This window comes from Stegostoma tigrinum, chromosome 16, assembly GCF_030684315.1.
Source record: "Stegostoma tigrinum isolate sSteTig4 chromosome 16, sSteTig4.hap1, whole genome shotgun sequence".
Lineage (NCBI taxonomy): Eukaryota > Metazoa > Chordata > Chondrichthyes > Orectolobiformes > Stegostomatidae > Stegostoma > Stegostoma tigrinum.
The window spans coordinates 17669282-17696972 of NC_081369.1; the positions used below are offsets into that span (position 1 = coordinate 17669282).

The 27691-nt window shown below is 41.5% G+C and overlaps 1 protein-coding gene across 1 annotated transcript in view; it reads left to right on the forward strand.

Annotated features, from left to right (window-relative positions):
- LOC125459705 (11-beta-hydroxysteroid dehydrogenase type 2) overlaps positions 1–24077 on the forward strand; it is a 71458-nt gene extending 47381 nt beyond the window's left edge. The window contains exons 2-5 of the mRNA XM_048546446.2: positions 11718–11930; positions 14585–14770; positions 16078–16215; positions 21556–24077. Coding sequence (XP_048402403.1) covers positions 11718–11930; positions 14585–14770; positions 16078–16215; positions 21556–21893 — 875 coding nt within the window. The 3' untranslated portion in view covers positions 21894–24077. The remainder of the gene's footprint in view (positions 1–11717; positions 11931–14584; positions 14771–16077; positions 16216–21555) is intronic.
- The last annotated feature ends 3614 nt before the right edge of the window (positions 24078–27691 follow it).

The following is a 27691-nucleotide window of genomic DNA, read 5'->3' on the forward strand; positions in this document are numbered from 1 at the left end:
GTGTTGCTAAATTCCGAATGAACACCATCTACACATTCGCTGACAGCACCACCATAGTAGGATGGACATCGAACGACGACAAATTAAACTACAGAAGGGAGACAGAGGGCTTGGTGACGTGGTGCAATGAAAACAATTTGTCTGTCAATGTTGGCAAAACTAAGGAACTGATCATTAACTTCAGAAAGAAAGGAAGAGAACGTGCCCCCATCTATATTAACAGAACTGAGGTTGAGAGGGTGAAGAACATCAAAGTCCTCAGAGTGACGGTAACTGATAATATGTCCTGGACTTCCCACATAGATGCAATGGCCAAGAAGAACAATACTGCCTCTTCTTCCTCAGGCAGCTGAGGAAATTTGCCATGTCCATTAGGACCCTCACCAGCTTCTACAGATGCACCATTGAAAGCATGCTGTCCGGATGCATAACGGCCTGGTGTGGCAACTGTTCTGTCCAGGACTGTAACAAACTACAGAAGGTGCTGTGCACAGCCCAAACCATCACAGAAGCCAACCTTCTATCCAGGGGAATAAAATGTGAGGCTGGATGAACACAGCAGGCCAAGCAGCATCTCAGGAGCACAAAAGCTGGCGTTTCGGGCCTAGACCCTTCATCAGAGAGGGGGATGGGGAGAGGGAACTGGAATAAATAGGGAGAGAGGGGGAGGTGGACCGAAGATGGAGAGTAAAGAAGATAGGTGGAGAGAGTATAGGTGGGGAGGTAGGGAGGGGATAGGTCAGTCCAGGGAAGACGGACAGGTCAAGGAGGTGGGATGAGGTTAGTAGGTAGATGGGGGTGCGGCTTGGGGTGGGAGGAAGGGATGGGTGAGAGGAAGAACCGGTTAGGGAGGCAGAGACAGGTTGGACTGGTTTTGGGATGCAGTGGGTGGGGGGGAAGAGCTGGGCTGGTTGTGTGGTGCAGTGGGGGGAGGGGACGAACTGGGCTGGTTTAGGGATGCAGTAGGGGAAGGGGAGATTTTGAAACTGGTGAAGTCCACATTGATACCATATGGCTGCAGGGTTCCCAGGTGGAATATGAGTTGCTGTTCCTGCAACCTTCGGGTTACCTCTCTCTCTGATGAAGGGTCTAGGCCCGAAACGTCAGCTTTTGTGCACCCCTCTCTGATGAAGGGTCTAGGCCCGAAACATCAGCTTTTGTGCTCCTGAGATGCTGCTTGGCCTGCTGTGTTCATCCAGCCTCACATTTTATTATCTTGGAATTCTCCAGCATCTGCAGTTCCCATTATCTCTTCTATCCAGGGGCTCTATTTACACAGCTCACTGCCTCAGAAAGGCTGCCAACATCATCAAAGACCCATTGCACCCCAGTAATGTTCTCCTACAATCTTTCTATCAGGCAGAAGATACAGAAGCCTGAACACTCACACCAGCAGGTTCAGGAACAGCTTCTTCCTGGCTTTATTAGACTGATGAATAGACTCTGTAGCCTCAAGTAATACTGAGATTGCTAATGTTAATCTCGCCTAGCGCATGCCCTGTGCAATGTAACTGTATGCCTCTGTCTAAGTCTTTTTGATCTGTACATCCTTTCTTACTATGATCTGCCTGTATTGCTCATAAACAAAGCTTTTCACTGTACTCCGGTGCATGTGACAATAAAACAAATCAATCAATCAAGCAGGGTCAATGAGGAAAATACTCACCTGGGAGCATCTTCAGTGATGGTAATTTAGACCATAAGACCATAAGACATAGGAGTGGAAGTAAGACCATTCGGCCCATCAAGTCCACTCCGCCATTTAAATCATGGCTGATGGGCATTTCAACTCCACTTCCCTGCACTCTCCTTGTAGCCCTTGATTCCTTCTGAGATCAAGAATTTGTCGATCTCCGCCTTGAAGGCATCTAACGTCCCGGCCTCCACTGCACTCTGCGGCAATGAATTCCACAAGCCCACCACTCTCTGGCTGAAGAAATGTCGTCTCATTTCCGTTTTAAATTTACCCCCTCTAATTCTAAAGCTGTGCCCACGGGCCCTAGTCTCCCCGCCTAACGGAAACAACTTCCCAGCATCCACCCCTTCTAAACCATACATTATCTTGTAAGTTTCTATTAGATCTCTCCTCAACCTTCTAAACTCTAATGAGTACAATTCCAGGATCCTTAGCTGTTCATCATACGTTAATTCCAGAGATCATCCGTGTGAATCTCCGCTGGACACGCTCCAGCGCCAGTCTGTCCTTCCTGAGGTGTGGGGCCCATAATTGGACACAGTATTCTAAATGGGGCCTAACTAGAGCTTATAAAGTCTCAGATGCACATCACTGCTTTTATATTCCAACTCTCTTGAGATAAACGACAACATTACATTCGCTTTCTTAATCACCAACTCTACCTGCAAGTTAACTTTTAGAGAATCCTGGACCAACATTCCCAGATCCCTTTGTACTTCTGCTTTGCAAATTTTGTCACCATTTAGAAAATAGTCCATGCCTGTATTCTTTTTCCCAAAGTGCAAAACCTCACATTTACTCATGTTGATTTTAATCAGCCATTTCCTGGACCATTCTCCTAAACTGTCTAAATCTTTCTGTAGCTCCCCCACCTCCTCAGTACTACCTGCCTGACCATTTAGACATGAATTTAGACTGAACTTCTCCAGTCATGGCCATTAGAGTTTGCTGTTCAAACTGCTTCATTTATAATCTGTTTAATGTTTCTTGCTATTTTTATAATCTGTTTAATGTTTCTCGCTATTTTACATTTATATTCTATTCTCTCTTTCTTTACTAATTTCTTAGTCCTTTGCTGTATTTTAAACTTCTCCCAATCCTCATGATTATCTATTTTTGACCATGTTCTAAGCCTCTTAGAGTCAGTAGAGTCATACAGCTTGGAAACAAACCCTCCAGTTCAACTTGTTCATGCTGAACAGGTTTCCCAAACTAAACTAGTCCCATTTGCCTGTGTTTGGCCCATATCCCTCTGAACCTTTCGAATCCATGCACCTGTCCAAACGTCTTTTAAATGTTGTAATTGTACCTGCCTTTTCCACTTCCTCTGGCAGCTTATTTCATCTCTGTGGTCCCTCAGTTCCCTTTTAAATCTTCCCCTCTCTTCATTTCCTTTGCCATAACACTGTTTCTAAGTTTCCATGTGGGCCATGGCTCACTTGTTTCTCTTCTTGGGTATTTTTTGTCTCAAAGAAGCACATGGTTTTGAAAACCATGTATTAATTTTTTAAAATACTGGCCATTCCCTATCAACCATCACATCTTTTAATGTATTTTCCGATCCACCATAGCAAACCTCTACATCAGAACATCATAATTTCCCCTGTGATAATGGGAACTGCAGATGCTGGAGAATCCGAGATTACAAAGTGTGGAGCTGGATGAACACAGCAGGCCAAGCAGCATCTCAGGAGCACAAAAGCTGACGTTTCGGGCCTAGACCCTTCCTCAGAGAGCTTTAGTTGTTGAGGGTGAGGACGAGTTCGGCTAGGCGGATGAGGGTGTCGGTGGAGGGGGATTGGTCGGGCCTGCAGGACAGGAAGAAGCGGAGGGCCTTGAGGCCATCTGCATGAGGAACACAGATGTATAGGGACTGGACATGCATGGTGAAAATGAGGTGTTGGGGGCCGGGGAATTGGAAGTCCTGGAGGAGGTGGAGGGCGTGGGTGGTGCCCACTCGGATGAAGGGTTTAGACCCGAAACGTCAGCTTTTGTGCTCCTGAGATGCTTCTTGGCCTGCTGTGTTCATCCAGCTCCACACTCTGTTATCATAATTGCCGCTGTTCACTTTACAAGTCTAGTTTCTGATTGAACCACGTCTTTTTCAAAATTGTATCCCACTATACTCACTATTCCCGAAAGATTATTTTGTAACAAGATTATGAACGGTCTATTTATCTTTGCAAAATGTTAGATCAAAAATAGCTTGTGCCCTAGTTGGTTCCTTATCATATTGCTCCAGAAAACAGATTTCAGGAATTCTTCCAATGCAACGTAGGTGCTCATTAGATATACACAGTTTATTTGTAGATTGAAGTCATCTGCTACATTGTCATGACATCAGATCATAACCCTGGATTATTAATGGAGATATTGAATATTTAATTATTTTTAGGAAAGAAAGGCGATATAGCTAAGAGATAACTGTAGATTTAAAATTGACGGCTGTCTTGCAAATCACCGAGAGAAATCATGGATTGTAATACCTAAAGAGGTGCCAATGCAACTTCAAATGACAATCCTTTTCAAGGGAGAGATGCAATTTGACGCAAAACCTGCCAATTAGAAATCGACTTGCTGGCCAGCGAATGCTTCTGCCATACTTTCAGCGTCTAAATAGCCAAGATTCCACCCACCAGTCTGCTACAATGTCTTGGACTTCAGTTTGCAAGATGGTCTTCCTCTGCTTTAAAGGCCGGCAGAGATCACCTTGAGTAGAGTTTGAAGACTGACATCATCCCCTAGTGGTTACTGAAGGTCTATCAAAACACTAGTGCCTGGTTATTAGCAAGGAGCAGTGAGTAGGCTGGTCAGGACCCGAAGAAATCTGGTTTCTGTATGAAGTGCTGTCCATCCCTCTGAAACAGTCCCTGCAGAGCGAGCAGACGAAGCAAGGAGTACATTAGTCAGGAGCCAATTGTAGCTAAAATCTAGAATATGACTTCAATTAGTTCATTCAGAATGGGTAATGGGCCCAATTTCTCAGAATGTGGACCCAATGTTCATTTGCACTTCAACCTATTTTGTGTTTTTGATCAAATTTAAAATGCTGAATTGTATAAATGCCACCGGCAGATGGTTCAAAGTGCATGAGCAAAGAGGCCAAATGAAATATCTATCAGATACCTTTACTATGACAGATTTAACAGGCATCTGACAAATGTTAAATTTGGATGAAAGTCAGCATCAGCAGCATTTTGCTCTTGTATTAATTTAAATAGAGCTCTTTCATGAACAAGCCCAGCCAGGGATCATTTTGTTGAAGTCCTGCTCTGGTCTGAGAGGTGTGGTGGCTCCCAGGGTCCTTGGCTTAAGGTTGTTATATTTTTAACTTTTTACTTCTGGTCTGCAGATTTCATCACTCTATTTGCTGCTTTTCCCTGGGGTTCCTTCTTGACCGATTTTTGTTTTAGTCTATTTCCACCTTTGTTCTTGATACTGAAACTAACCCAGATCAGCGTTTTGACCTGGCTGCCAGCTGAAATGTTTTTTTTATTGCGGCTAGGTACATCCCTTTGGAACCACTGTAACCTGATACAATCCACAGCCAAGCCAAAGGCAGTAAGTATCAGGAGTACACACCATGCAGCAGGCATTAGTGTTGTGTCATCTTGGGGTTGCTAATGCACACTCTGAAAATTTAAAAGTCTAGTAAGTGAGGCCCATGTAATCAATTTGAGAGCTTCCTTGGTTTCTGAGTGTTCAGTTAGTTACACATGAAGTGTAAATAGTCGTGTTGCGTGACTTTTCTGTTTCTATTAGAATAAGTGAATGTGGCCCAAACTCTGACAATGCAAGCAATGTTTTACAATCCTGAGATAAGCTTACGAAATGCATGCAGATTCCCAACAGTTGGCAACAGTGGTAGGGTCAGATCGTGACTCAGAAGAAGTCGGGCATTTGCCCAAAGTGACAAGTATTCCCATTGTGAAGTGGAGACTTGCCCATTCCAGGAAGAGAAATAAGGAATTGGAAAGAGAAAAACAATTGCACACCACAAGCTGAGAGGCAAATTTAAATGTACAGACATGTAGACAGAGTTGTAGTCTTAGTCTGATCCTGAATGTAGAGAAGATAATAAATGTTTGGAAATATATGTATGTAGAGAGAAACGATGACTTATTTTGTAAGAAGTGATGGGATTTCAAAATGACTGACAATTATTCTTTCCCGAGCTGATGTGCAAGGCTGTGTGTCAGCCATGGTTCCTTTCCCCTGCTCCTCAAAACATGTCCATGATCTACAAGGTACATGTCAACTATACAATAGAACTACTCTCACCTTGCCTGGAGGAATGCATCTCCAACAACACTCAAGAAGCTCGACACCATCCCACACAAATTAGCGTGTTTGGTCAACACTCTATTCGTTCACAATGTTCACCTCGCACATGCATTAGCAGTAACTTATATCATCTGCAAGATGCAGTGAAGTGCCTCATCAATGCTTCTTTGCTTCTTTGACACGTCTTCCAAAACCAGTATCCTGTACAACCTTGAAGGACAAAGGCAGCAGATATGAGTATCCCTCCTGTAGGAAGGATGTTGTGAAACTTGAAAGGGTTCAGAAAAGATTTACGAGGACATTGCCAGAGTTGGAGTGTTTGAGCTGTATGGAGAAGCTGAATAGGATGGGGCTATTTTCCCTGGGGCTTTGGAGGCTGAAGGGTGACCTTTATAGAGGTTTATAAAATCATGAGGGCATGGATACGGTAAATAGACAAGGTCTTTTCCCCAGGGTTGGGGAGTCCAAAACAAGAGGGCATAAGTTTAAGGTGAACGGGGAAAGATATAAAAAGGACCTAAAGGGCAACTTATCCACGTTGAGGATGGTTCATGTATGGAATGAGCTGCCAGAGGAAGTGGTGGAGCCTGGCACAATTACACCATTTAAAAGGGTTCAGATGGGTATGGGCTAAGTGCTGGCAAATGGGAGTGGATTTATATGGGGTATCTGGTTGGCATGGACAAGTTGGACTGAAGGGTCAGTTTCCGTGCTGTATATCTCTATGACTGAACACCCTTCAAGCCTGTAAACATCCTGATTTAGCATTTATATTGTCATTTGTCCACTGTCACTCTGTACCTCACTGCACTGTGGGTGTACCAACAGCACGCGGACTGCAACTGTTCAAGAAAACAGCTCATCACTGTCTTCTCAAGGGTTGATAGGATGGACAATGAATTCTGGTCTTGCTGGGAGTGCACACTTCCCAAGAGTGAATGCTTTTTTTCTTGAAAAAAAATTCAGTCTTTCAAGCAAAAATAATAACCAGTGTGTGAGTTTTACAAATACAGCAACTTAGCTTTAAGTGGGGAACTCTATCAGTGAACAACTGGAAGGCTTCCCACATTTTTGTTTTTACGTGTGATTTGCGCATTGATTTGCGAGCTGCAACACAATAAGGAGAGTTCATCTCAAGAGAACTTTGCTGAAATCAGGTGGTAGACTGCGCCAATTTGGAAGATACTGTTGAAGACGCTGGTGAGTTGCTGCAGTGTACCTTGAAAATGATATGTACTACTGCCAGTATACACAAATAGTGGAAAAACTACATGTTTAAGCTGCTGGGTGGAGTATTGATCAAGCAAGACAATTAACCTAGATGGTGTCAATCTTCCTGAGTGTTGTTGGAAATGAACACATGCAGGCATGTGAGGTTATTCCATTGCACTCCTGACTTGTGCCATTAGGCTTAGGGGAGTTAAGAGGTAAGTTATTCCCACCTCTGGCTTACTCTGACAAGCGCAGTATTTATACAGCCGAGATAATCCAGGTTTCTGGCCAATAGTAACACCCAGGATGTTGATGGTAGAGCGTCAAAGAAAGATGGTTAGGTATTTTTCTTCTTGGAGTCAGTCATTGCACTTGAGTTGTAGGAAAGTGCTCATCCCCAACTTAACTGTTGCCCAGGTCTTGTTTCAAGGGGGTTCGGTCTGCTTCAGTATCTGAAGAGTCACAAATGGTACCTGAACACGGCAACCATCAGCGAACATCCCCATTTTGATGCTTATTATTGAAGGCATGTCATTGATGAAGCTGCTGAAGATGGTTTGGCCAAGGACACTATGATGAGTGAGGGGCTGTTGTGGCATGGGGGTAGTGTCCCAACATTAGAGTCAGGAGGCCTAGGTTCAGGTCCCACCTGCACCAAAGGTGTGTGATAAAATCTCTGAACAGGTTGATTTGAAAGACACACACTAAGGAACTCCTGCATCCATATCCTGGGAGATGAGATGATTGACTTTCACCAATCTCAACCATTTTCCTTTCTACTCTGTATGATCTGCTGCAGCAGAGAGATTTCTCCTGATTCCCATTGGCTCCATCTTCATGCTCAGACACACTACAACCCATTAGCTCTGTGGTACCTCATCCCCCCCGCACAAAATTTTGGACAATGCTGTTATTTTTGACCATATGCAGTCAAATTCATGGCTAGGGAGACTTTTATTTATTGATTTTGGCAAATGTTATCAAAAAGAATTCCATGAATATCTGAGGTGGGCAGAGGAATGGAGCACTCGAACATGGTGTCTGTACATACTTGTTAGTATCGTCTCCAGGTAATGATGATAAGATACCGCCAAGATTGCAGCGGAGTAGCAACGCTGTGTTCAAGCTCCTGAGCTTGTCTGCTTTTCTTTCTTTATTTGTCTTTCTTTTTGCTTTTGCTGCTTTTTCCCCTCAGTTTGCATAGTGTCTTTTGCTTTGACAAAGCATTGGTGACTGACCCTGCCCAGACATGCTCTGGGATCTAGTTGTGGTCCTGGTAGATATCGAATTGGAGGCGGTGACAGCAGCAGGAGACCAGAGGCGATGGTACAAATGGCAGCAAGTACTCAGATCCTCCCAAGACTCCAGGTCATGGCCTGGCTCAGGTGCCTACACCGAGACAAGCCTTAAATAAGACTTTAACATCTGGACATTTCTCATTCTTTTCAGCTTTGTTTCTTTTTATTGCTGCTTTATTTTTAAAAACTGTTTCCAGTTTGGCAATCAAGTGTGTGAAAAAGACAGCGCTGGTAACGTCAGTGAAGGCAAAATGGTGCCAAAGACTGGCAACTTTTCTTCCAGCAGGTGGCGATGCAGTGAAGGGGACTTGGGCCTGGCCAACAGACCCATGGAGTATGATGGTGCACTTAACAAGAGGGACTCTAAAGTTGGAAAGTTCCTTTATTTCAATTTTCTGCCTTTACATGTATTTTCGTTTATTTTTCTGTGTTTTAAGATGGCGCCGGACATTACACAACACTTTTCATGTATTTTGTAACAAGATGCATATGACAATAAATAAATGCTACGCCAAAATAAAAAAATTCCAATTCTCTGCTTTCTCTGAAGAGCTTGGCTGTTTTTCTTTGGTTACCTTTGCTAAGCATGCAACTTGTAGATTTAAAAGTAGTTAAATTGGGATGTCAATATAAACCTCAAGCAAATACACAAAAATCTCATAGTAACTGCCATTTATACAATATTTTCAACATACCTTCCTATGAGATTTTTGTGTAATTGCTTGATCAGTATACGCAAAGTGTTAATGATGTTGTCGCGTTAATTCTTTTGGGGGAAAACAGCAGTGAACTTAATAGGGTCCAACCATGTGTTAAAATATCAGTTACCTGCCAAGTGCGGCCTTTACAATTTGTGACACTTGTCAAACTCTTTGTTATCAAAGAGCTGACAAAGTTTGAATAACAGATGTCTCCTGAATCAGCATTTATAACTCATGACTGGCCTCGTGTCTCTCAATCTAGGGCTGACTTCTGACAACTATTTCCATCCCCAACCCCCACCCAGATGAAACATCTTTACCGTGAAAGAATAATCTTCAAAAGCAGAAGAAAAAACTTGCACAATGAAGACATGCTCCCCACCCAGCCTTGAAACAATCAGCTCCCCACGCCAAACTCAAGTGTATTGGCTGATTCCCTGTAAGCTGCAATATGAGTGACAAGCCAGAGCCAGCAGCAGTTTACATACCCACAGCTTGGGATGAGACTGGGCCAAAAGTACTTTATTGGTTTGTAGAGAAGTGAATTATGAAAAAGTGGGAGTTCAAAGATATTTCCTCAGCCTGATAGGAATGATGTTCTACAGAGATATATGCTGTATTTGTGAGAGTTTGCTCCTAAATGTTTCCTAAATTGTGCTTGAGACATCTGGTGGCTGTGAAAAGCACAATATAAATAAATTAAGAGACAGCAAATTTGCAATTACATAGAATATAGAACATTACAGCACAGTACAGGCCCTTCGGCCCTCGATGTTGTGCCGACCTGTCATACCGATCTCAAGCCCATCTAACCTACACTATTCCATGCATGTCCATATGCTTGTCCAATGACGACTTAAATGTACCTAAAGTTGGCGAATCTACTACCATTGCAGGCAAAGCGTTCCATTCCCTTACTACTCTCAGTAAAGAAACTACCTCTGACATCTCTCCTATATCTTTCACCCCTCAATTTAAAGCTGTGCCCCCTCGTGCTTGCCGTCACCATCCTAGGAAAAAGGCTGTCCCTATCCACCCTATCTAGCCCTCTGATTATTTTATATGTTTCAATTAAGTCACCTCTCAACCTTCTTCTCTCTAATGAAAGCAGCCTCAAGTCCCTCAGCCTTTCCTCATAAGACCTTCCCTCCATACCAGGCAACATCCTAGTAAATCTCCTCTACACCCTTTCCAAAGCTTCCACATCCTTCTTATAATGCGGTGACTAGAACTGTATACAATACACCAAGTGCAGCCGCACCAGAGTTTTGTACAGCTTCACCATAACCTCTTGGTTCCGGAACTCGATCCCTCTATTAATAAAAGCTAAAACACTGTATGCCTTCTTAACAGCCCTGTCAACCTGGGTGGCAACTTTTAAGGAGCTGCGTACATGGATACCGAGATCTCTCTGCTCATCTACACTACTAAGAATCTTACCATTAGCCCAGTACTTTGCCTTCCGGTTACTCCTACCAAAGTGCATCACCTCACACTTGTCTGCATTAAACTCCATTTGCCACCTCTCAGCCAAGCTCTGCAGCTTATCTATGTCTCTCTGCAACCTACAGCATCCTTCGTCACTATCCACAACTCCACCGACCTTAGTGTCGTCTGCAAATTTACTAACCCTCCTTCTACGCCCTCATCCAGGTTGTTTACAAAAATGACAAATAGCAGTGGACCCAACACCGACCCTTGCGGTATACCACTAGTAACTGGTCTCCAGGATGAACATTTCCCATCAACTACCACCCTCTGTCGTCTTTCAGCATGCCAATTTCCGATCCAAACTGCTATATCTCCCACAATCCCATTCCTCCACATTTTGTACAATAGCCTATTGTGGGGAACCTTATTGAACGCCTTGCTGAAATCCATATACACCACATCGACCAGTTTACTCTCATCTACCTGTTTGGTCACCTTCTCAAAGAACTCAATAAGGTTTGTGAGGCACGACCTTCCCTTCACAAAACCGTGCTGACTATAATTCTTACACTACAGTTTAATAAAACGTCTACTTGCAGTTAAGTAGCACTTTTTTAAAATCCCTATGTCCCTTGATTCCCCTCAAGTCCAAACATCTACCAAAAATCTCAGCCTTCCATCTATTCGACATTGAGCATACACAGATGGGGTTGGGTGAGGGATAGAGACTTTGAAAGTTTCACAAACCTATGTTGTTGTTCTGTGAAACATTCTTGTGAGCAGTTAGAGCTGGTTCTCCATACTACTTTTCTCAATTTAATTTTCCAGTCTATGTGAGCTGCTTATTTCTTGCTAAATGTGCCATCCGGCAGTATTGCCACTATTAGGACCTCGATAAATAACTTGTATCCCAATGTTTCCTGTCCCACGTGATTTATTATCTTGATCCATATCAATTCTAGTTCCTATTCTTCAAAGCAGACCAGAGAAAAAGCTTACTCAAATAGTTATGTTACTTTTTACAGTAGGAGTGATTTGTTAATTGTCCTTTAAATATTACACCTTCTTATGGCTATTGCAATATGTTTAATCTAGGATGTGATTCAGGCTTTGGAAAGACAATGGCTCAGCACTTTGACTCCCTGGGCTTTGAAGTGTTTGCTACAGTGCTGAATAAAAATGGACCAGGAGCAAAGGAGCTGTCACAGATGTGCTCAGAACGACTTACCTTAATTCAGATGGATCTCACTAAACCTGAGGATATCGAACAAGCTTTGCAAATCACGAAGGAGAAGCTTGGGGAGAAAGGTAACAACTGTAAATTAGCCTGAATGTTCTGGTGTGAATGCTGTGTTCAAAGTATTGGAAGAATAATGCAATATGCATTGCGTTCATATTAGTTTAATGGGCAAGCCTTTGAATTTGAAATAACAGCAAGGCCAACGACACTCGCCTGAGAGCACCTTCCAGTGACCCTACAGTTCGATATGTAAATCATAAACACCAAGCTCTTCCAAAAACGGTACCCTAATAGTTTCTCACTAAGCATCTCCCAGTTCAAATACATGGAAAGGTGTAAAGGTACTTATCCAATTGTATGTGCACGAAACTCTTAGGGAAAAATTTGTCCAATCCAGTAGTTTCTAATGCTGTAATATGTCTTCATTACAGCTAATCCATCGTTCTTTTACTATTAGAAAGCAATTTTTTTTAATCTTCTGTCTCTATATCATATCTTCCTTGAGTTTTCTCACTTTTAATTTTGCTTTCTATATCTGATTCAGTGTTGAATTCAATATGCAAACTGGTCTAAACTCTGCTTCACATTCTTTGATCTGTTTGGTTAATTGGTTTATATGCTGGTTCAGTTTCATTTCACTAAAACATTAATGTTCCTTGAAAATCCTATGCATAAATTGAAAGGCATATTTTACTCTAATGCTACAAAAAGGTTTTCAGAGTTTAGCTAGCGCTGCCATTTTAAAATAAATTAAGAGGCACCAGACTTGAACTTCCGACCATACAGTTTTACCATCGTGAAATACAGTAGAATCTCATCTTAAACTGTAGGACAGCTAATTTTAAATTTGCAGCGGTATGCAGACTATTCTAAATCCAGGCTGCAATGCATCTTGATTTGACGAGTGAAGGGAAATCCCTGAGCAGTGTTTAAAATAAGCACAAAAAGTGCAGCAGTGTTAGCACAGTACAAATTATTGGTAATGGCAAAGTCTGTAAACCTGGCTGAGAGATTACAAAGTGGTGGGCCTCTTTGATCATTCGCTGTGTCTATCTTCATCACCTGCTCCTACCCCTTTTTTTGAAATGTATGGTGATTCTTGAAGTAAGACACATTTTTGGGAGGTAAAATATTTCGTCACTGAAAGGCGGTAGGGTCTTTTTTGTTCGTACATTTGTTATTGCAGTGCTGAGAAAATATTTTCCTTATTAATTCTGTGTTGATGATGCTCTGAGGATGATGTTTGTGGATGTTAGGGCCAGGAAACTGTAAAAGTAGCAGAGGGAAACAAGGAAGTCTTGGATAGAGATCGAAAGAAACTGGACAGGGGAGAAAAATAGCCATGATAGGAAGAAGCTAATTCTCTGGGACAAGAGCAGACTTCAACAATGGGTCTGCCATAGCAGTCCTTTGTGCAAGTTTTGGAAATGTGGTAAAAGTGTGCTTTTTGGGGTTTGATGGAAAGTTCTGGCTGATATAAGATGAGGAGCAATCCCTGAAACAACATAATTCTATTTGGCAGTGGGGTCATCGTCTGGGAGCAAGTGCTCGCACTGGTTTTTGAACTTTACAAAGTAGAAGCCAGTACCCAAACAGCCAGAACTCCATTCTCATTAGCAAGTATAATGACAATATCAGGGTTGATCTTGAGAGAATGGAGTGCTGCAGATTCAGAGAGGGAAGGATACAATGCATAAGAGGAGCAGAGGAGTTCAGATGACCAATGCCATACTTAGTGAAAAGATTTAGATTATTGCAGTTTGTCCTACAATCTGAGTGAATAGTTCATTTTGACAAATGTTGTGGTTAAAATTGTCAACTAGAAAAATGTTTATAAAAATGCAGGAGACTGTTGTGACCCTTTACTCTTGGTTCTGAAGTCTCTTTTGCAATAGTGGAGCATTTCATTTCTTTCTTGATCAAACAAATGTGACTCAATGACCTTATTGTAAACTTTACTGCTTAATACTCTCATGGGTCGCCTTTTTGGTTTAACAGAGCTCTCGGCATCAATATTATCCACTGCAACGAATTACTTACTTTAATGAAATCCATTGATTCAAGGTAATATCTGAACTTTTCAGAATGGCACATTTATTGTGCTCGGCCTGCAAATTCTGTTTCTCAGTGCAGCATGCTGACATTGGCTTTCCAAAAAATCACTGCTTGAAATTGTGACCATGTCCAAAGGTTAATGACACTGCTTTAAACTACATTATTCTACTTAGGCTGGGTCAGAGAAGCCCAGCAACACAGTGGATTGCTATTCCAGTTCTCTGAGGCATGCAGTGAATATTAGTTTTCTCTTTCTTTTGTCAAGGAGTTACAATTAACAAAGTTAAACCAACCTCTTTCTCTCATTTTAGGTTAACTAAATTACACTAAAACCCTCTACTCATTAAGAGATGGGCCACAAAAAAAGTTATGCCAATTGGAACTTAACATTTTAAGTTTAGATTTCAGAGGGAAAGAATATGCAGGCTAATTTTGTTAAAAGAAAAGTCCTTGGTTTAACATTGACTGTATCATTCCTGTATAAGCTTTGCTCCATTTACAAACGGCCAGTATTTCTAGCTTCTCAGAAAACTGGGGGTGCACAGGCCAGCATATTCCCCTGGAGAAAATTTTCAAGGGGTTATCCCTTTCGTCAAATTTCAGACGTAGATTTACACCGAGCCATGACCCGTGCAGCAGCCTTAATAAGGAAATGGCTTTTTTTCAGGTTTGTGGGGTTTGGTGAACAATGCTGGAATTTGCTTCAACATTAATGATGCTGAACTCTCGGCCATGTCCAACTACAGAGGCTGCATGGAGGTCAACTTCTTTGGTACAATAGCGATTACAAAGGGCTTCCTCCCGCTGATACGTAGAGCAAAAGGCAGAATTGTCAATGTTTCCAGTCCAGTGGGTAAGCTCTTACGTATAATTACACATGTATATGCACAAGCAAACAAAATCTGAGAAGTACACTACAAAATAATTGTATGAAAGACTTCATGGAGAAAACAAACTTATTTTATTGTTTTCATTCCCCATGCCCAACATCCATTTAGAGTCTGATCAACCTGTGGGTGTTGGATATACCCTAGAGACTGGTGAACCTGGTGACACACACTAGTTGTTCAGAGTTTTCTCAGCATATGTTGAATGTGAGTGGGTGGTATAATGGTAAGGTCACTGAGTTAGTAATTCAACAGTCCAAGCTAATGTCCTTAACAGAGGTTCAAATCCTGCCTGGATAGCTGGTGGGATTCAATGTCAATTAACAAATCTGAATCTGTCTTGACTTTTATTGATTGTCCCATTTGGTTTGTGAATGTCCATTAGGGAAGGAATTCTATCACTTTTACATGGTCTTGCCTACATATGACACCAAGTCTTCTAGCAATGTGACTGTCTTGTAATTATCCTCTAAAATGATTATGCCATTCACAGGCAATTAAGAATAGGAAAAAAATGGAACCCTTACCATCCCAAGAAAGAATAAGGGAAAAACGATGAAGAATTGAGGCAGAAGCCAAGGGGATAAATATTCTCTGAGCTTCTTCACTGTGCCTCATTAACTGCCATATAAATCCTGTTCTCAAGTTTTGACTGGTCTTGTATGTTATGGTGAGAGAACAGACAAAGCTCTCTTGAAACTTGTGTCCCGAAAATCAGTCATTACAGGGGGCAGTGTGTTCATCTGTAAATGTGCTGCTTTCCTGTTTATGCATCTTTAATATATTGTCTGTACTTGACAGTGAAGTATTAAGATTTAAGCAACAGCTATTAATAATAGTGCAGAATTTCATGGTATATCCAGATAACAATTTTTTAAATTAAAAGTAGATGATATAAGAAATAGGATTGAGTGATCTGGCCCCTTGAGCCAGCTCTGTCATTCAATAAGGTCATAACTTATTAGTTTTGATGCTTTAAACTCATTTTCCTGCCTGCCCCACAGATACAACTGGTCTATTCTGACTATGCTATAGTGAAACAGTATCTGTACCACAAATGAATCTTCTAATGTACATTAATTGTTTGCATGTTGGTAAGTGTAGTGACACTTTGCAAGTGTGGAATAACTTCATACAATATGCATTCAAATAGAATTTCCAGTAGCATAATCCATTGATAAATCCTTAATTAAAAATCCTACTTAACATCTTGCATTTTATTTAATGCAACTAAAAAAAAGTAACTAACCATTCACCATTCATTTCCTTCCAGGGGAGATTCCATTACCCTTTTTAGCGCCTTATGGAGCTTCAAAAGCTGCACTCACCATATTCACAAACATCTTACGCCTGGAGTTGAGACACTGGGGAGTGAAAGTTTGCACCATACTTCCAGCGTTTTATAAAACAGGTAGGTATTATTTGGTGTAAATGCAAAAGCCAACACAAGATGGACTTTCTTTAGGGCCTGGTGCCAGCAGCAGTCAGCCTTTGTCATGTTTACAGCTCTGGAATGCTGCTCAGATTTCCACTAATAATTCACAAGGCAAAAATTGGCTTTTGGAAGAAAGATGTCAGAATGTTCATCATTCCTGTTCAGTTCATTATGTAACAGTGACAAATATACAATCATTATTCTCATTGTACTGTGCTCCTTCTAGCAGAACATGCTACACTGGAAGAAGCAAAAATGTAAACATTATTTTGTCAGTCACAGTGAGAAGGATGGTGCTGAAGAGCAATTGTCAGCCTGCAAAACAACGTATCTTTCAAATCTTGACCACTAATCCTCTCCTTGCCCCAACCTTTTTTGAATGACCTGGCAGACAATTCAGTAACCAGAGAAAATGCATTCAAAATATCTAGCCAAAGAACCAGGAGGAAGATGAGAATTATTGTGCAGCAAATTGTCGTGATCTGCGATGTTGTGGCGTTGGAAGCAAGGTCAATAGTTACTTTCCTTAAAACAAAGAGGGATAAATACTTTGAATTAACTGCACAGAGGCCAGTGGCATGTCAGCATGTCACCCTTTGTTTGCATATACACATAACAAGGGCTCTGACCAGCCAACTCTACCTGGCCCTTGTTCCAATCACTACATATTTGAAAAAGAAAAGGAAAAACAACTGCAGACATTTGGGCAATAAAATGAGTGAGTCAGACTAATTAGATAGCTTATTCAAGAGGTGTAAATGGCCTCTTTCTGTGCTGTAAAATCTTTGAAGCTTCTTGCCAACCAGCTTTCTCTGAAAAGGCAAAAAACTTGAGATAAATTTGGTGAAAGCCCCTCTCATGCTTTGACTTCTTTCAAAAATTGAGCAAGTGCAAGAACATCATGGGACTTCTCATTGATCAATAAACTAGTAATGCCCCCCAGTAACTGGAAGTGCCCTCTTTCACAGTGAGCCCATATTTCTCACCGTTTGTTCTGGGGCAAAAATTAATGTGTTTTAATCGAACCGGCTTCATGCACTTTCTTTTAAATATGCATAGTGTTGAAGCTCAGAATGCTCCTACATAGACAGGCAAACTGTGAAATACACAAGGATCTTGAGGAGAATTGGGTGGTTGCTGTTCTGCTTGACACTATGCCATACGATTTTCTTTCAATGGCTAAAGCTGAAGTAATTGCGTTGAAGCTAATAGCCTATGGAAATCTTCAGTGCCCATTTAAGTGATTGTTCAGACAAGTGAACAGAAAGCTGAACCACATCTGGGGCTTATCACTTGACAGCTGGCAGTGCTGTGGAACATTAACTGGAAGAGTGTGCTCTGATTCCAGTAAGCACTGAGCCCCACAGAGTACGCAGAATACTTTACCAGTGAGATAGAATACAAGTTGTCTTCTCCATCAAGCCAATACTCACAAAACTCAGAGAGTCCATTGGATACCATCTATGTACTGATTGACTTGGATAATACATTCACCTTTAGATAGATGCAATGTGATGGCTTACTATCTTTTAGAGTCTGAAGTAAATTTACAGTGCAATAGTTCAACTATACTCCCTGGATTATAAATTTTATGTGTGCTGTAAGAACAATCACAGCCAGATACTGTATAGATTCATTGTAAGTGATTGCCTGTTTTACTTCATTTGTTTCCTGCATGGTAAATTATAGAACTTCTTAACGTACTCATTATTCCTCTCTTACCACAATATTGAGCTTTTTGAATCTAGTGGTACTTCGTCACCACTGTTTTGTTTTTTTACTCATTTCGATCATGTTATCTTTCCTGACCTGTTAGTTTTGATCCCTAATTGTTTCAATTCATAGGAAATTTTTGAAATACGAGCTGGGTCAAAGGGGCTTTTGAGACTAAGATCAATAGATTTTTGTTGGCTAAAGATACTGAAGGACAGCCAACAAGAGGATGCAGTGACAAAACTCAGATAATACTCTTGGGACCCAGATTCGCATCCCACTGCAGCTGAATTAGAAAAGAATCTTGAACCAGAAGTCTAATGAAGACAATAAAAGTGTTGTTGATTGTAAAAGCCTATTTGGTTCACTAATGCTGTTCAGGGGAGGAAATCTGCTGGGCCAACAAATGTCAAATTACATTGTGCCATTCTAGTGCCAGACAGTGACCATCTCCAAAAGTGAGAATCTAAACATTGCCCCTTAATGTTCAATTACTTGACCATCACATTACTTTCCCCACTATCAGCATCATTGAGGTTATCACTGACAAGTAAATGAACTGGATTAGCCATATAAATACTGTGTTTACAAGACTATGCCTGAAACTAGATCTACAGCGAGTAACTCATCTCCTGATTCCCCAAAGCCTGTCCATCATCTACAAGGCCTAAGTCATGAGTGTGATGAAATACTCTCCAATTTTCTGGATGACTACAGCTCCAACAACACTCAAGAAGCTTGGCATCAACCAGGACAAAGCAACTCACTTGATAGGTACCACATTCACAAACATTCAGTCCTTGTACCACTGACATTCAGTAGCAACAGCGTCTACAAGATATACTGCAGATATTCACCAAGGTTCCTTCAACAGCATTTTTCAAGCCTACAACCTCTGCCATTCAGAAGAACAAGGGCAGCAGATATATGAGAACACCACTATGTGTAAGATATCCCACGCCCAACTTTGAAATGTATCACCATTCCTTCAATGTCACTGGGTCAAAATCCTGTAATTCCATCTCTGATGGCAAAGTGGTTATAAAGTCACTGAATGGACTTCAGCAGTTTCAAGGAGGCAGCTCACCACCATCAGCTCATGAGCAATCAGTGCTGGCCCAGCCAGTGACATTTACATCCTATGAATGAATTATTAAAAGCCAGGTGGATAAGTGCGGTTGTGGTGCACATTAGCCCTGATGTAAGTAAATGGCAGAACAGGCTCAAAGCTTCTGAATTTTCCAGCACCACGATCTGGCCTCTGATCTGTGCAGCCTGGACACTGAGAGCGTCCATTCACCTCCAAATCTGATTAGCTGTTAAATTGGAGTTAAATGGGAGTTTTTCAGAGTAGCTGCTACCATAGTAATCTCTGCTGTGAGGTCTGATTTTGGATAATGTGGAGTTTGGCTGTGTTGCCAATGGCCATTGACTTGCCTGCCGAAACTCTCAGTACAGATTTACACAGGAGGACAGCCAACTGGACAAAGAACCACAAGGCTGCTCCCATCAGTTATCAGCTTTAGGAAAGAGACGGAGAAAAAAAAGGCAGGAAATCCCAAATAATTTAGTGCATGTTGTATCCAGTAAATTGAACTTGACAATCCATGCCAACTCCCTTAATCCTTCTAAATTTATAGCAGCATGATTTTTCAGCATAAGAATTATGTGTGTACAAATTTAACAATTTCTCGTCTGCATACTTATCAAGACATTCAGAGCCCTCTTGTTAAGCAATCGACACAATCTAGGTGAAAGGATAAATTATGGGGGAGTGGTGGGATAATTCATTTCTCCATCACATTTGAAGGGTAGGACTGTTGGGAATCAATCTGCCCTGGACTCCTGTGTGAGTCTCAGCATATATTCAATAGAAGGGATACAAAATGAGCAGTGGCAGGATGAGGGAAATATGGATTGTGGAGCTAGAAGCATGGGACATTGGGAACCTGGGATTGGAGGAGCTCTGAGCGTAGGAGAGAGGCAACCTGAGATTGGAGGAGCAGTAAGCTCCAACAATGGAAGGGACAAGAGTGCCCAGAATTGAGCAGTGTGCAGCAAGATGTTTGGGAAGCAGGGAGCCAGACAAGACCCCACAATCCTGAGAGAAACTGAACCACAGCTAGTGTGAGCATTCTGGATTAATTGGTGAAGTCAGTGAAGGGAAAGTGGTGAGAAACCTGGAAGATTTGCATAGGTAGTTGACCTGTTATGAGTGGGGCGGGGATGTACTGATGAGCCTAATGGAGCCCAGAGAGTGTCTGGATTCAAGCCCTGATGGTGAATGAAACTCTGAAGTGCTCCCATTCAGCAGCAGTCAATAACCCAGGACTCAAGCTGGAGCTGAATGACCCAGAATGATCACAACCCATTGGGTGCGGCTCAATGGGAAAGACATTGGCTTTTGGCTAACGGTTTTGATAAGTAGCATCTCATACTTTCTCACCTGAATGTTTATTATATGTAAATGTAAACTGAGCACAGTCAGTAAACACCTACTGTTAGAATTGACTGAGGCTTACACACCAGCCTGAAAGATCAATCTAAGCAATCTAGGTTAATGGGGAATGGACAGAAACTCAGATTATTTGAGTTTCATTTTATTGTTTAGTAAGGAGAAAACATTTTTAAGGTTTGTAGGCTCTAAACCAGAATTTCAAGCTGTTTGCATCTACCCTACACCTTTTGCATTTTATCCACTCTCCTGAAAACGGGATAACTTTTGCTGGAGAAGAGGAACTAATAGTCCACTTGTAGGATGAGAGACTAGCAATGGGATAGACATCTCTGAGAAAGGGTAGATTGAGATTAGATGAAGAGAGGGAGGACAAAGTCTGTGAATGGAGCATGTGAAAGTAGAGTCATGGTGAGGTGCATAAGATGATATAAAATTGAATGTGAGAGAAGTGAATAAAAGGGACCAGTGGGAAGGATGAACGGCCAGCAAACTAGAATACACGATGCATTGACCTAGACAAACTCTCATAACTTATTGAAAATTCAATTATTTTAAGTTGCCCATGGACAAGAAAGCAATGCTAAGAGAAGTTTGTAGTTTGCCAAGTATAAAGAAATGTTGGAAGGAACTATGGGAGGAAGATGCTGCAAAAGTAGAGTTGCTGAGTTGAACTGTATATTTTAAGTGGGACATGCTGCAGTAACAGTGTATCAGTAGCAGAGGAGGTGGTTTTTGAGTCCAGTGGTGCCAATCAAACTGGCTAATGAGACATGAGTGGTGCTGATGTTCTACAATACACCTATCCATAGGCTTTCTCTTTCGTCATTGCTACTTGCAAAGTTCTGATTCTGGGCTTGAACTCCCTGTATTTTTTGTTGGAAGGCAACAGTACTTCACTTGTGCATAAACTGGTCATGGTCACTACAGCATGATGGCAGAAATTCTGGAAGATCCAGATGCTGGTAAATCCAGATCATTGCTAATGGTTATTAATCAGTCATTTTTTATGATTTATGGGTAAGGAAGATTAGAGCCTCATTGATCTACATTACCAAAATGCAATACTTTCTTTTCCTGTCTAAAAGAAAATGTTAATATTTTGCTGTTTGTCATATTATTTAACCATTCTTGTGTCTAATTACCAGCTCCATCGTGTAATTTTGAGTATTGGGAACAGCAAGTCCACCATCTTATAAAGAGTATTTCTTCAGAACTGCTCCAGGACTATGGAGAAGAGTATATGTTAGAGACAAAAGACCTGTTCCTGAAATACATTGCAACTGCCAGGGAGGACTTTAGCCCTGTCATTGAAAGTATCACTGATGCTATCCTCTCAAGAAATCCGAAACCAAGATATTACGCGGGCAAAGCAGTTATTGTTTTGTATATTTTTCTCTGTATTTTACCAACATCACTCAGTGATTTAATTTTCAACAGGTTTTTCTTAATTAAGAAAGTCTTACCAAAGGCTTTGAAAAAATAGTACTGTGGTGGCGGGGAGTGTTGGAGGGGAGAAAACATATTGTGAAAAATTTCTCCAAAACTATCCATTTTCCTGATCAAACTCAATGTGTTAGTTGTTCACTTAATAACAATGAACATGCATGAACATAATTGACTATGCTGGGAAAACTGAGATGAGAAAGGAAAGATGTGAAGTAAATTTCACTGCACAGTCTGAGTGGTGAAATCACGAAAGTGCATTGGACATCTGTAATAGAACACCCATATCTTTATTAATTTTCACCCGACTGATACCAATCACTAAGGGTATAAAATACTCCCAAGGATTTAGCACTAGGGCATTTTGTATATAAAATAACATCTGTAGAAATATAGCTAATTTTTTTATTGTTTGTAATGATTATGCCAAAATGTTCAACAGTATCCTAAATTCCAAATATTACTTATCTGTTTTTGAATATGGTATTCTGTTTTAATATAACTTATAACTATGGGTTAAATGTTCTGAAATTCCATAAGTTGCTTTTTTATGAAATGTTAAATTCTGGCACATAAAGGGAACATTTTATTTGCAGGACAGAGATTGTAGAATTATAGACCTAACAATGAAATCTGGTATAAGTTTTATAAATAATTGCTCTTTGAACAATTTAGAAGATGCAGTCTAACTTGTTGGGAAAATCTGGACTGTTCTAGGTATATAGAACATAGAACATAGAACAGTACAGCAGAGAACAGGCCCTTCAGCCCACGGTGTTGTGCCGACCATTGATCCTCATGTATGCACCCTCAAATTTCTGTGACCATATGCATGTCCAGCAGTCTCTTAAATGACCCCAATGACCTTGCTTCCACAACTGCTGCTGGCAACGCATTCCATGCTCTCACAACTCTGTGTAAAGAACCCGCCTCTGACATCCCCTCTATACTTTCCTCCAACCAGCTTAAAACTATGATCCCTCGTGCTAGCCATTTCTGCCCTGGGAAATAGTCTCTGGCTATCAACTCTATCTATGCCTCTCATTATCTTGTATACCTCAATTAGGTCCCCTCTCCTCCTCCTTTTCTCCAATGAAAAAAGTCCGAGCTCAGTCAACCTCTCTTCATAAGATAAGCCCTCCAGTCCAGGCAGCATCCTGGCAAACCTCCTCTGAACCCTCTCCAAAGCATCCACATCTTTCCTATAATAGGGTGACCAGAACTGGACGCAGTATTCCAAGTGCGGTCTAACCAAAGTTTTATAGAGCTGCAACAAGATCTCACGACTCTTAAACTCAATCCCCCTGCTAATGAAAGCCAAAACACCATATGCTTTCTTAACAACCCTGTCCACTTGGGTGGCCATTTTAAGGGATCTATGTATCTGCAGACCAAGATCCCTCTGTTCCTCCGCACTGCCAAGAATCCTATCCTTAATCCTGTACTCAGCTTTCAAATTTGACCTTCCAAAATGCATCACCTCGCATTTATTTTTGTCTTAATCTTCATCAACCTTTTGAAGAGCTTATGCTTGCAGATGCAACAGACCTATGAGCAAAAAAAAGGACTTCTGAACTTATCAATGCACACACCTGTTTTTACCAAATAGTGTCCTAACTCATTTTACAAATGTTCTATTCTCTCCAATATAATGATGTATTAGATCATGTTCAAAGATAGAGATAGATAATTTAGTTCAAGACTGGGAATTTCTTCCAGATAGGAGGAATCTTCCACATCTTCTTCAGAAGATTTTGATAAGGGAATATTCCTCTTCAAAGTGATCCTTATTCTATTAGGGCCGAAGGGCCTGTTCTGCTCTGTATTGTTCTATGTTCTATGGTCTACACACTATCCATTTTCTTCAAAAAAGGAACTATTTGCATCCTTCAGTTGTTTCAGCATCTTATAAAAAACAACACATTTTGTTTAAAGCACATTAAAAATGCAACATATATTGTCCAAACAAAGCCTTGATGTATGTTATATTGCTACTTGATATCACTTGTTAACAAACCTCTATCAGTTGAAGCTAGTGAAAGTCAAAACTTTTTGCTAGCTTGAACAAACTGTAAACTACTCGAATAAAATTCAACCATGGAATGTCCAAAACAAAACAATGACAATAAGCAGCAATAAATGTGGTCTTTTTTATATATTGTGTATACGTTTGATCCTGTGTGTGTGCATTGTGTATATTATTAAACTGTCATTTATGCTTTGAGCATCAATGTCATGAATTCATCTCTGAAGCATGATTCAAGTCCATATGTCACTGTAGCAATCAACACTGCAAGTATTTATACTAGTCAAATAATTTGTGATGCATAGCCTGCATTTTTATGATTTCCTGTAAGTTAATATTTCATTACATCTGTTGTAACTAAAACTTGCAGAATTATGGAAAGCATTCATTTTTATTCTTTTAGGAATGTAACTTGTACAAAGCATGTGCTTCGATAAATTCTGGAAAAAGGCAGAATGACCTAACCTAAATCATTTATCATTAATACTACTTTCATGCCTGTAAGTTTTAATTTAGAAATAGAAATCTAGCCCAAGTTAAAAATTAGCTTTCAGAGATAATGGGAACTGCAGATGCTGGAGATTCCAAGATAATAAAATGTGGGGCTGGATGAACACAGCAGGCCAAGCAGCATCTCAGGAGCACAAAAGCTGACGTTTCGGGCCTAGACCCTTCATCAGAGAGGGGGATGGGGGGAGGGAACTGGAATAAATAGGGAGAGAGGGGGAGGCGGACCGAAGATGGAGAGTAAAGAAGATAGGTGGAGAGGGTGTAGGTGGGGAGGTAGGGAGGGGATAGGTCAGTCCAGGGAAGACGGACAGGTCAAGGAGGTGGGATGAGGTTAGTAGGTAGCTGGGGGTGCGGCTTGGGGTGGGAGGAAGGGATGGGTGAGAGGAAGAACCGGTTAGGGAGGCAGAGACAGGTTGGACTGGTTTTGGGATGCAGTGGGTGGGGGGGAAGAGCTGGGCTGGTTGTGTGGTGCAGTGGGGGGAGGGGATGAACTGGGCTGGTTTAGGGATGCAGTGGGGGAAGGGGAGATTTTGAAACTGGTGAAGTCCACATTGATACCATATGGCTGCAGGGTTCCCAGGCGGAATATAAGTTGTTGTTCCTGCAACCTTCGGGTGGCATCATTGTGGCAGTGCAGGAGGCCCATGATGGACATGTCATCAAGAGAATGGGAGGGGGAGTGGAAATGGTTTGCGACTGGGAGGTGCAGTTGTTTGTTACGAACTGAGCGGAGGTGTTCTGCAAAGCGGTCCCCAAGCCTCCGCTTGGTTTCCCCAATGTAGAGGAAGCCGCACCGGGTACAGTGGATGCAGTATACCACATTGGCAGATGTGCAGGTGAACCTCTGCTTAATGTGGAATGTCATCTTGGGGCCTGGGATGGGGGTGAGGGAGGAGGTGTGGGGACAAGTGTAGCATTTCCTGCGGTTGCAGGGGAAGGTGCCGGGTATGGTGGGGTTGGAGGGCAGTGTGGAGCGAACAAGGGAGTCACGGAGAGAGTGGTCTCTCCGGAAAGCAGACAGGGGAGGGGATGGAAAAATGTCTTGGGTGGTGGGGTCGGATTGTAAATGGCGGAAGTGTCGGAGGATAATGCGTTGTATCCGGAGGTTGGTAGGGTGGTGTGTGAGAACGAGGGGGATCCTCTTGGGGCGGTTGTGGCGGGGGCGGGGTGTGAGGGATGTGTCGCGGGAGATGCGGGAGACGCGGTCAAGGGCGTTCTCAATCACCGTGGGGGGAAAGTTGCGGTCCTTAAAGAACTTGGACATCTGGGATGTGCGGGAGTGGAATGTCTTAAAAATTAGCTTTAATATTTGGGAATGCAATGTTTGATGATTAGTAGATTAAAGTTAGAATCACAAATGCCAGGGATCTTGAAAAATATGAAAGTGCAGAAAGTAAAGATATGATATAACTTGAACCATGTTGAGAATGGTTTCTATTATATTGTGACAGACAAAACTTTTTGTATTTATTCAAGGACCTTGCAGCTTGTTTTACATCACAAGATGAAACGTTATCCAATTTTTCTTTTTGCAAAAGAATTGCTGATGGTAAAATGTAGAGCCAAGTAATATTTTCTTTCCAGTTATTTCCTGTATTACTTAAATAAACATCAGATCACAGATCTTGTTCTTGTATCAGCATGACCATGGCTGTTGGGATAACATCATAGCGTACTTGTTTGCACCGTCCCAATGGCAGTACTGCCTCGGGCAAAATCGTCAATTTCTATCTTCATCAAAGCAACACAGTACACGGTATGTAATTGATTACATGCCTCTGTTAACTCGTTGAGCAATACCTGTCATTTAGTGTTGTGGAATACACAGTTTCTGTGCTGTAATATTTGGATTAGTGACTGATAATAAACTTCTAGTGCAGATTATAAAAATGAAAGTTAAATCCACATAACCATTCTTGGTTGGTGACCTGTCTAAATGTTTGGAACAATTCATAGATGAAAATTCTCCATTTAGTTAAATGGCCTGGCTTAACATGAGAGCAAGGCATTGGTCTACATTGATCTATTTTTGTACCAAATGGCCACTCACCCCAACCACTCCACACCAGAGTTCGTGTTGTACTTCAGCTTCCTTCTTTTATTCTAAACCTACCATCAGACCCACTATCTCCTTATACTCTCAAATGTTTCTCTAGTTACCTTTTAAATGCATCAATATCATTTGTTTTCAGCAAGGTCTATTTTACTACTTTTGAAGATTTAGTTTCTTCTAGTCACCAAGAAATCCAGAAAGGGGAAATATATCATGGTCATGAGCAATGTTCTTCCCAATTATGAAGGAATATTCTCTCTGTGTCTAGGCTTTTCAAAGGAGATTATTCCTATGAGGTCAAGTGACCTTAAAGGAGCTACAAAAATAACAGGCTGAATTTAATGTTTTTGGCTAAGGCCAAGTATCACTTTTTTGGAAGGATTTCTGCCACAAGACCGAATGAGTTTCCTTGCCATAATCACAGAATCCCTACAGTATCAAAGCAGAGCATTTGGCCCAGTAAGTCCACATTAGCCCTCTGAAGAGCTTCACACCCAGACCCACTCCATCCCACAACCCTGAATTTACCATGGATAACCTATCTAGCCCACGTGTCCCTGGACACCATGGGCAATTTAGCATTGGCAATCCATCTAATCTGTACATCTTTGGACTGTGGGAGGAAACTGGAGCACCTGGAGATAACCTACACAGACACATAGAGAATGTTTTTAGATGGAGCAGATTTTGTCCAGTGTGTTCAGGAAGGATTCGTGATGCAGTATGTCGATAGACCAACATGAGGAGAGGCCACTTTGGAGTTGTTGCGTGGCAATGAACTGGGCCAAGTGTTAGACCTGTTGGTAGGAGGGCATTTTGGTGGTAGCAATCATATCTCTGTTACTTTTACATAGTCATGGAAAAGGATAGATACATACAGCAAGGTAAAGTTTATAATTGGGGAAAGGATAATAATGATTCTGTTAGGCAAGAGCTGAGTAACAGAAAATGGGAACGACGGTGTCAGGGAAGAGCACCATTGAAATGTGGAGATTGTTTAAAGAATGTATACTAAGTGTGCTCAATATGTTTGTCCCTAACAGGCAGGGAAGATGCGGTCGAGTGAGGGAGCCTTGGTTCTCAAGAGAGGTCGAACTACTAGTTAAGAGGAAGAGGATGCTTATATATTGTTTAGGAAACAAGGAACAGAAAAGGCTCGAGAGGGATACAAGTTAGCCAGGAAGGAGCTGAAGAAAAGGCTTAGGAGAGCTATAAGGGGGAATGAGAAAACCTTGGCAGATAGGATTTA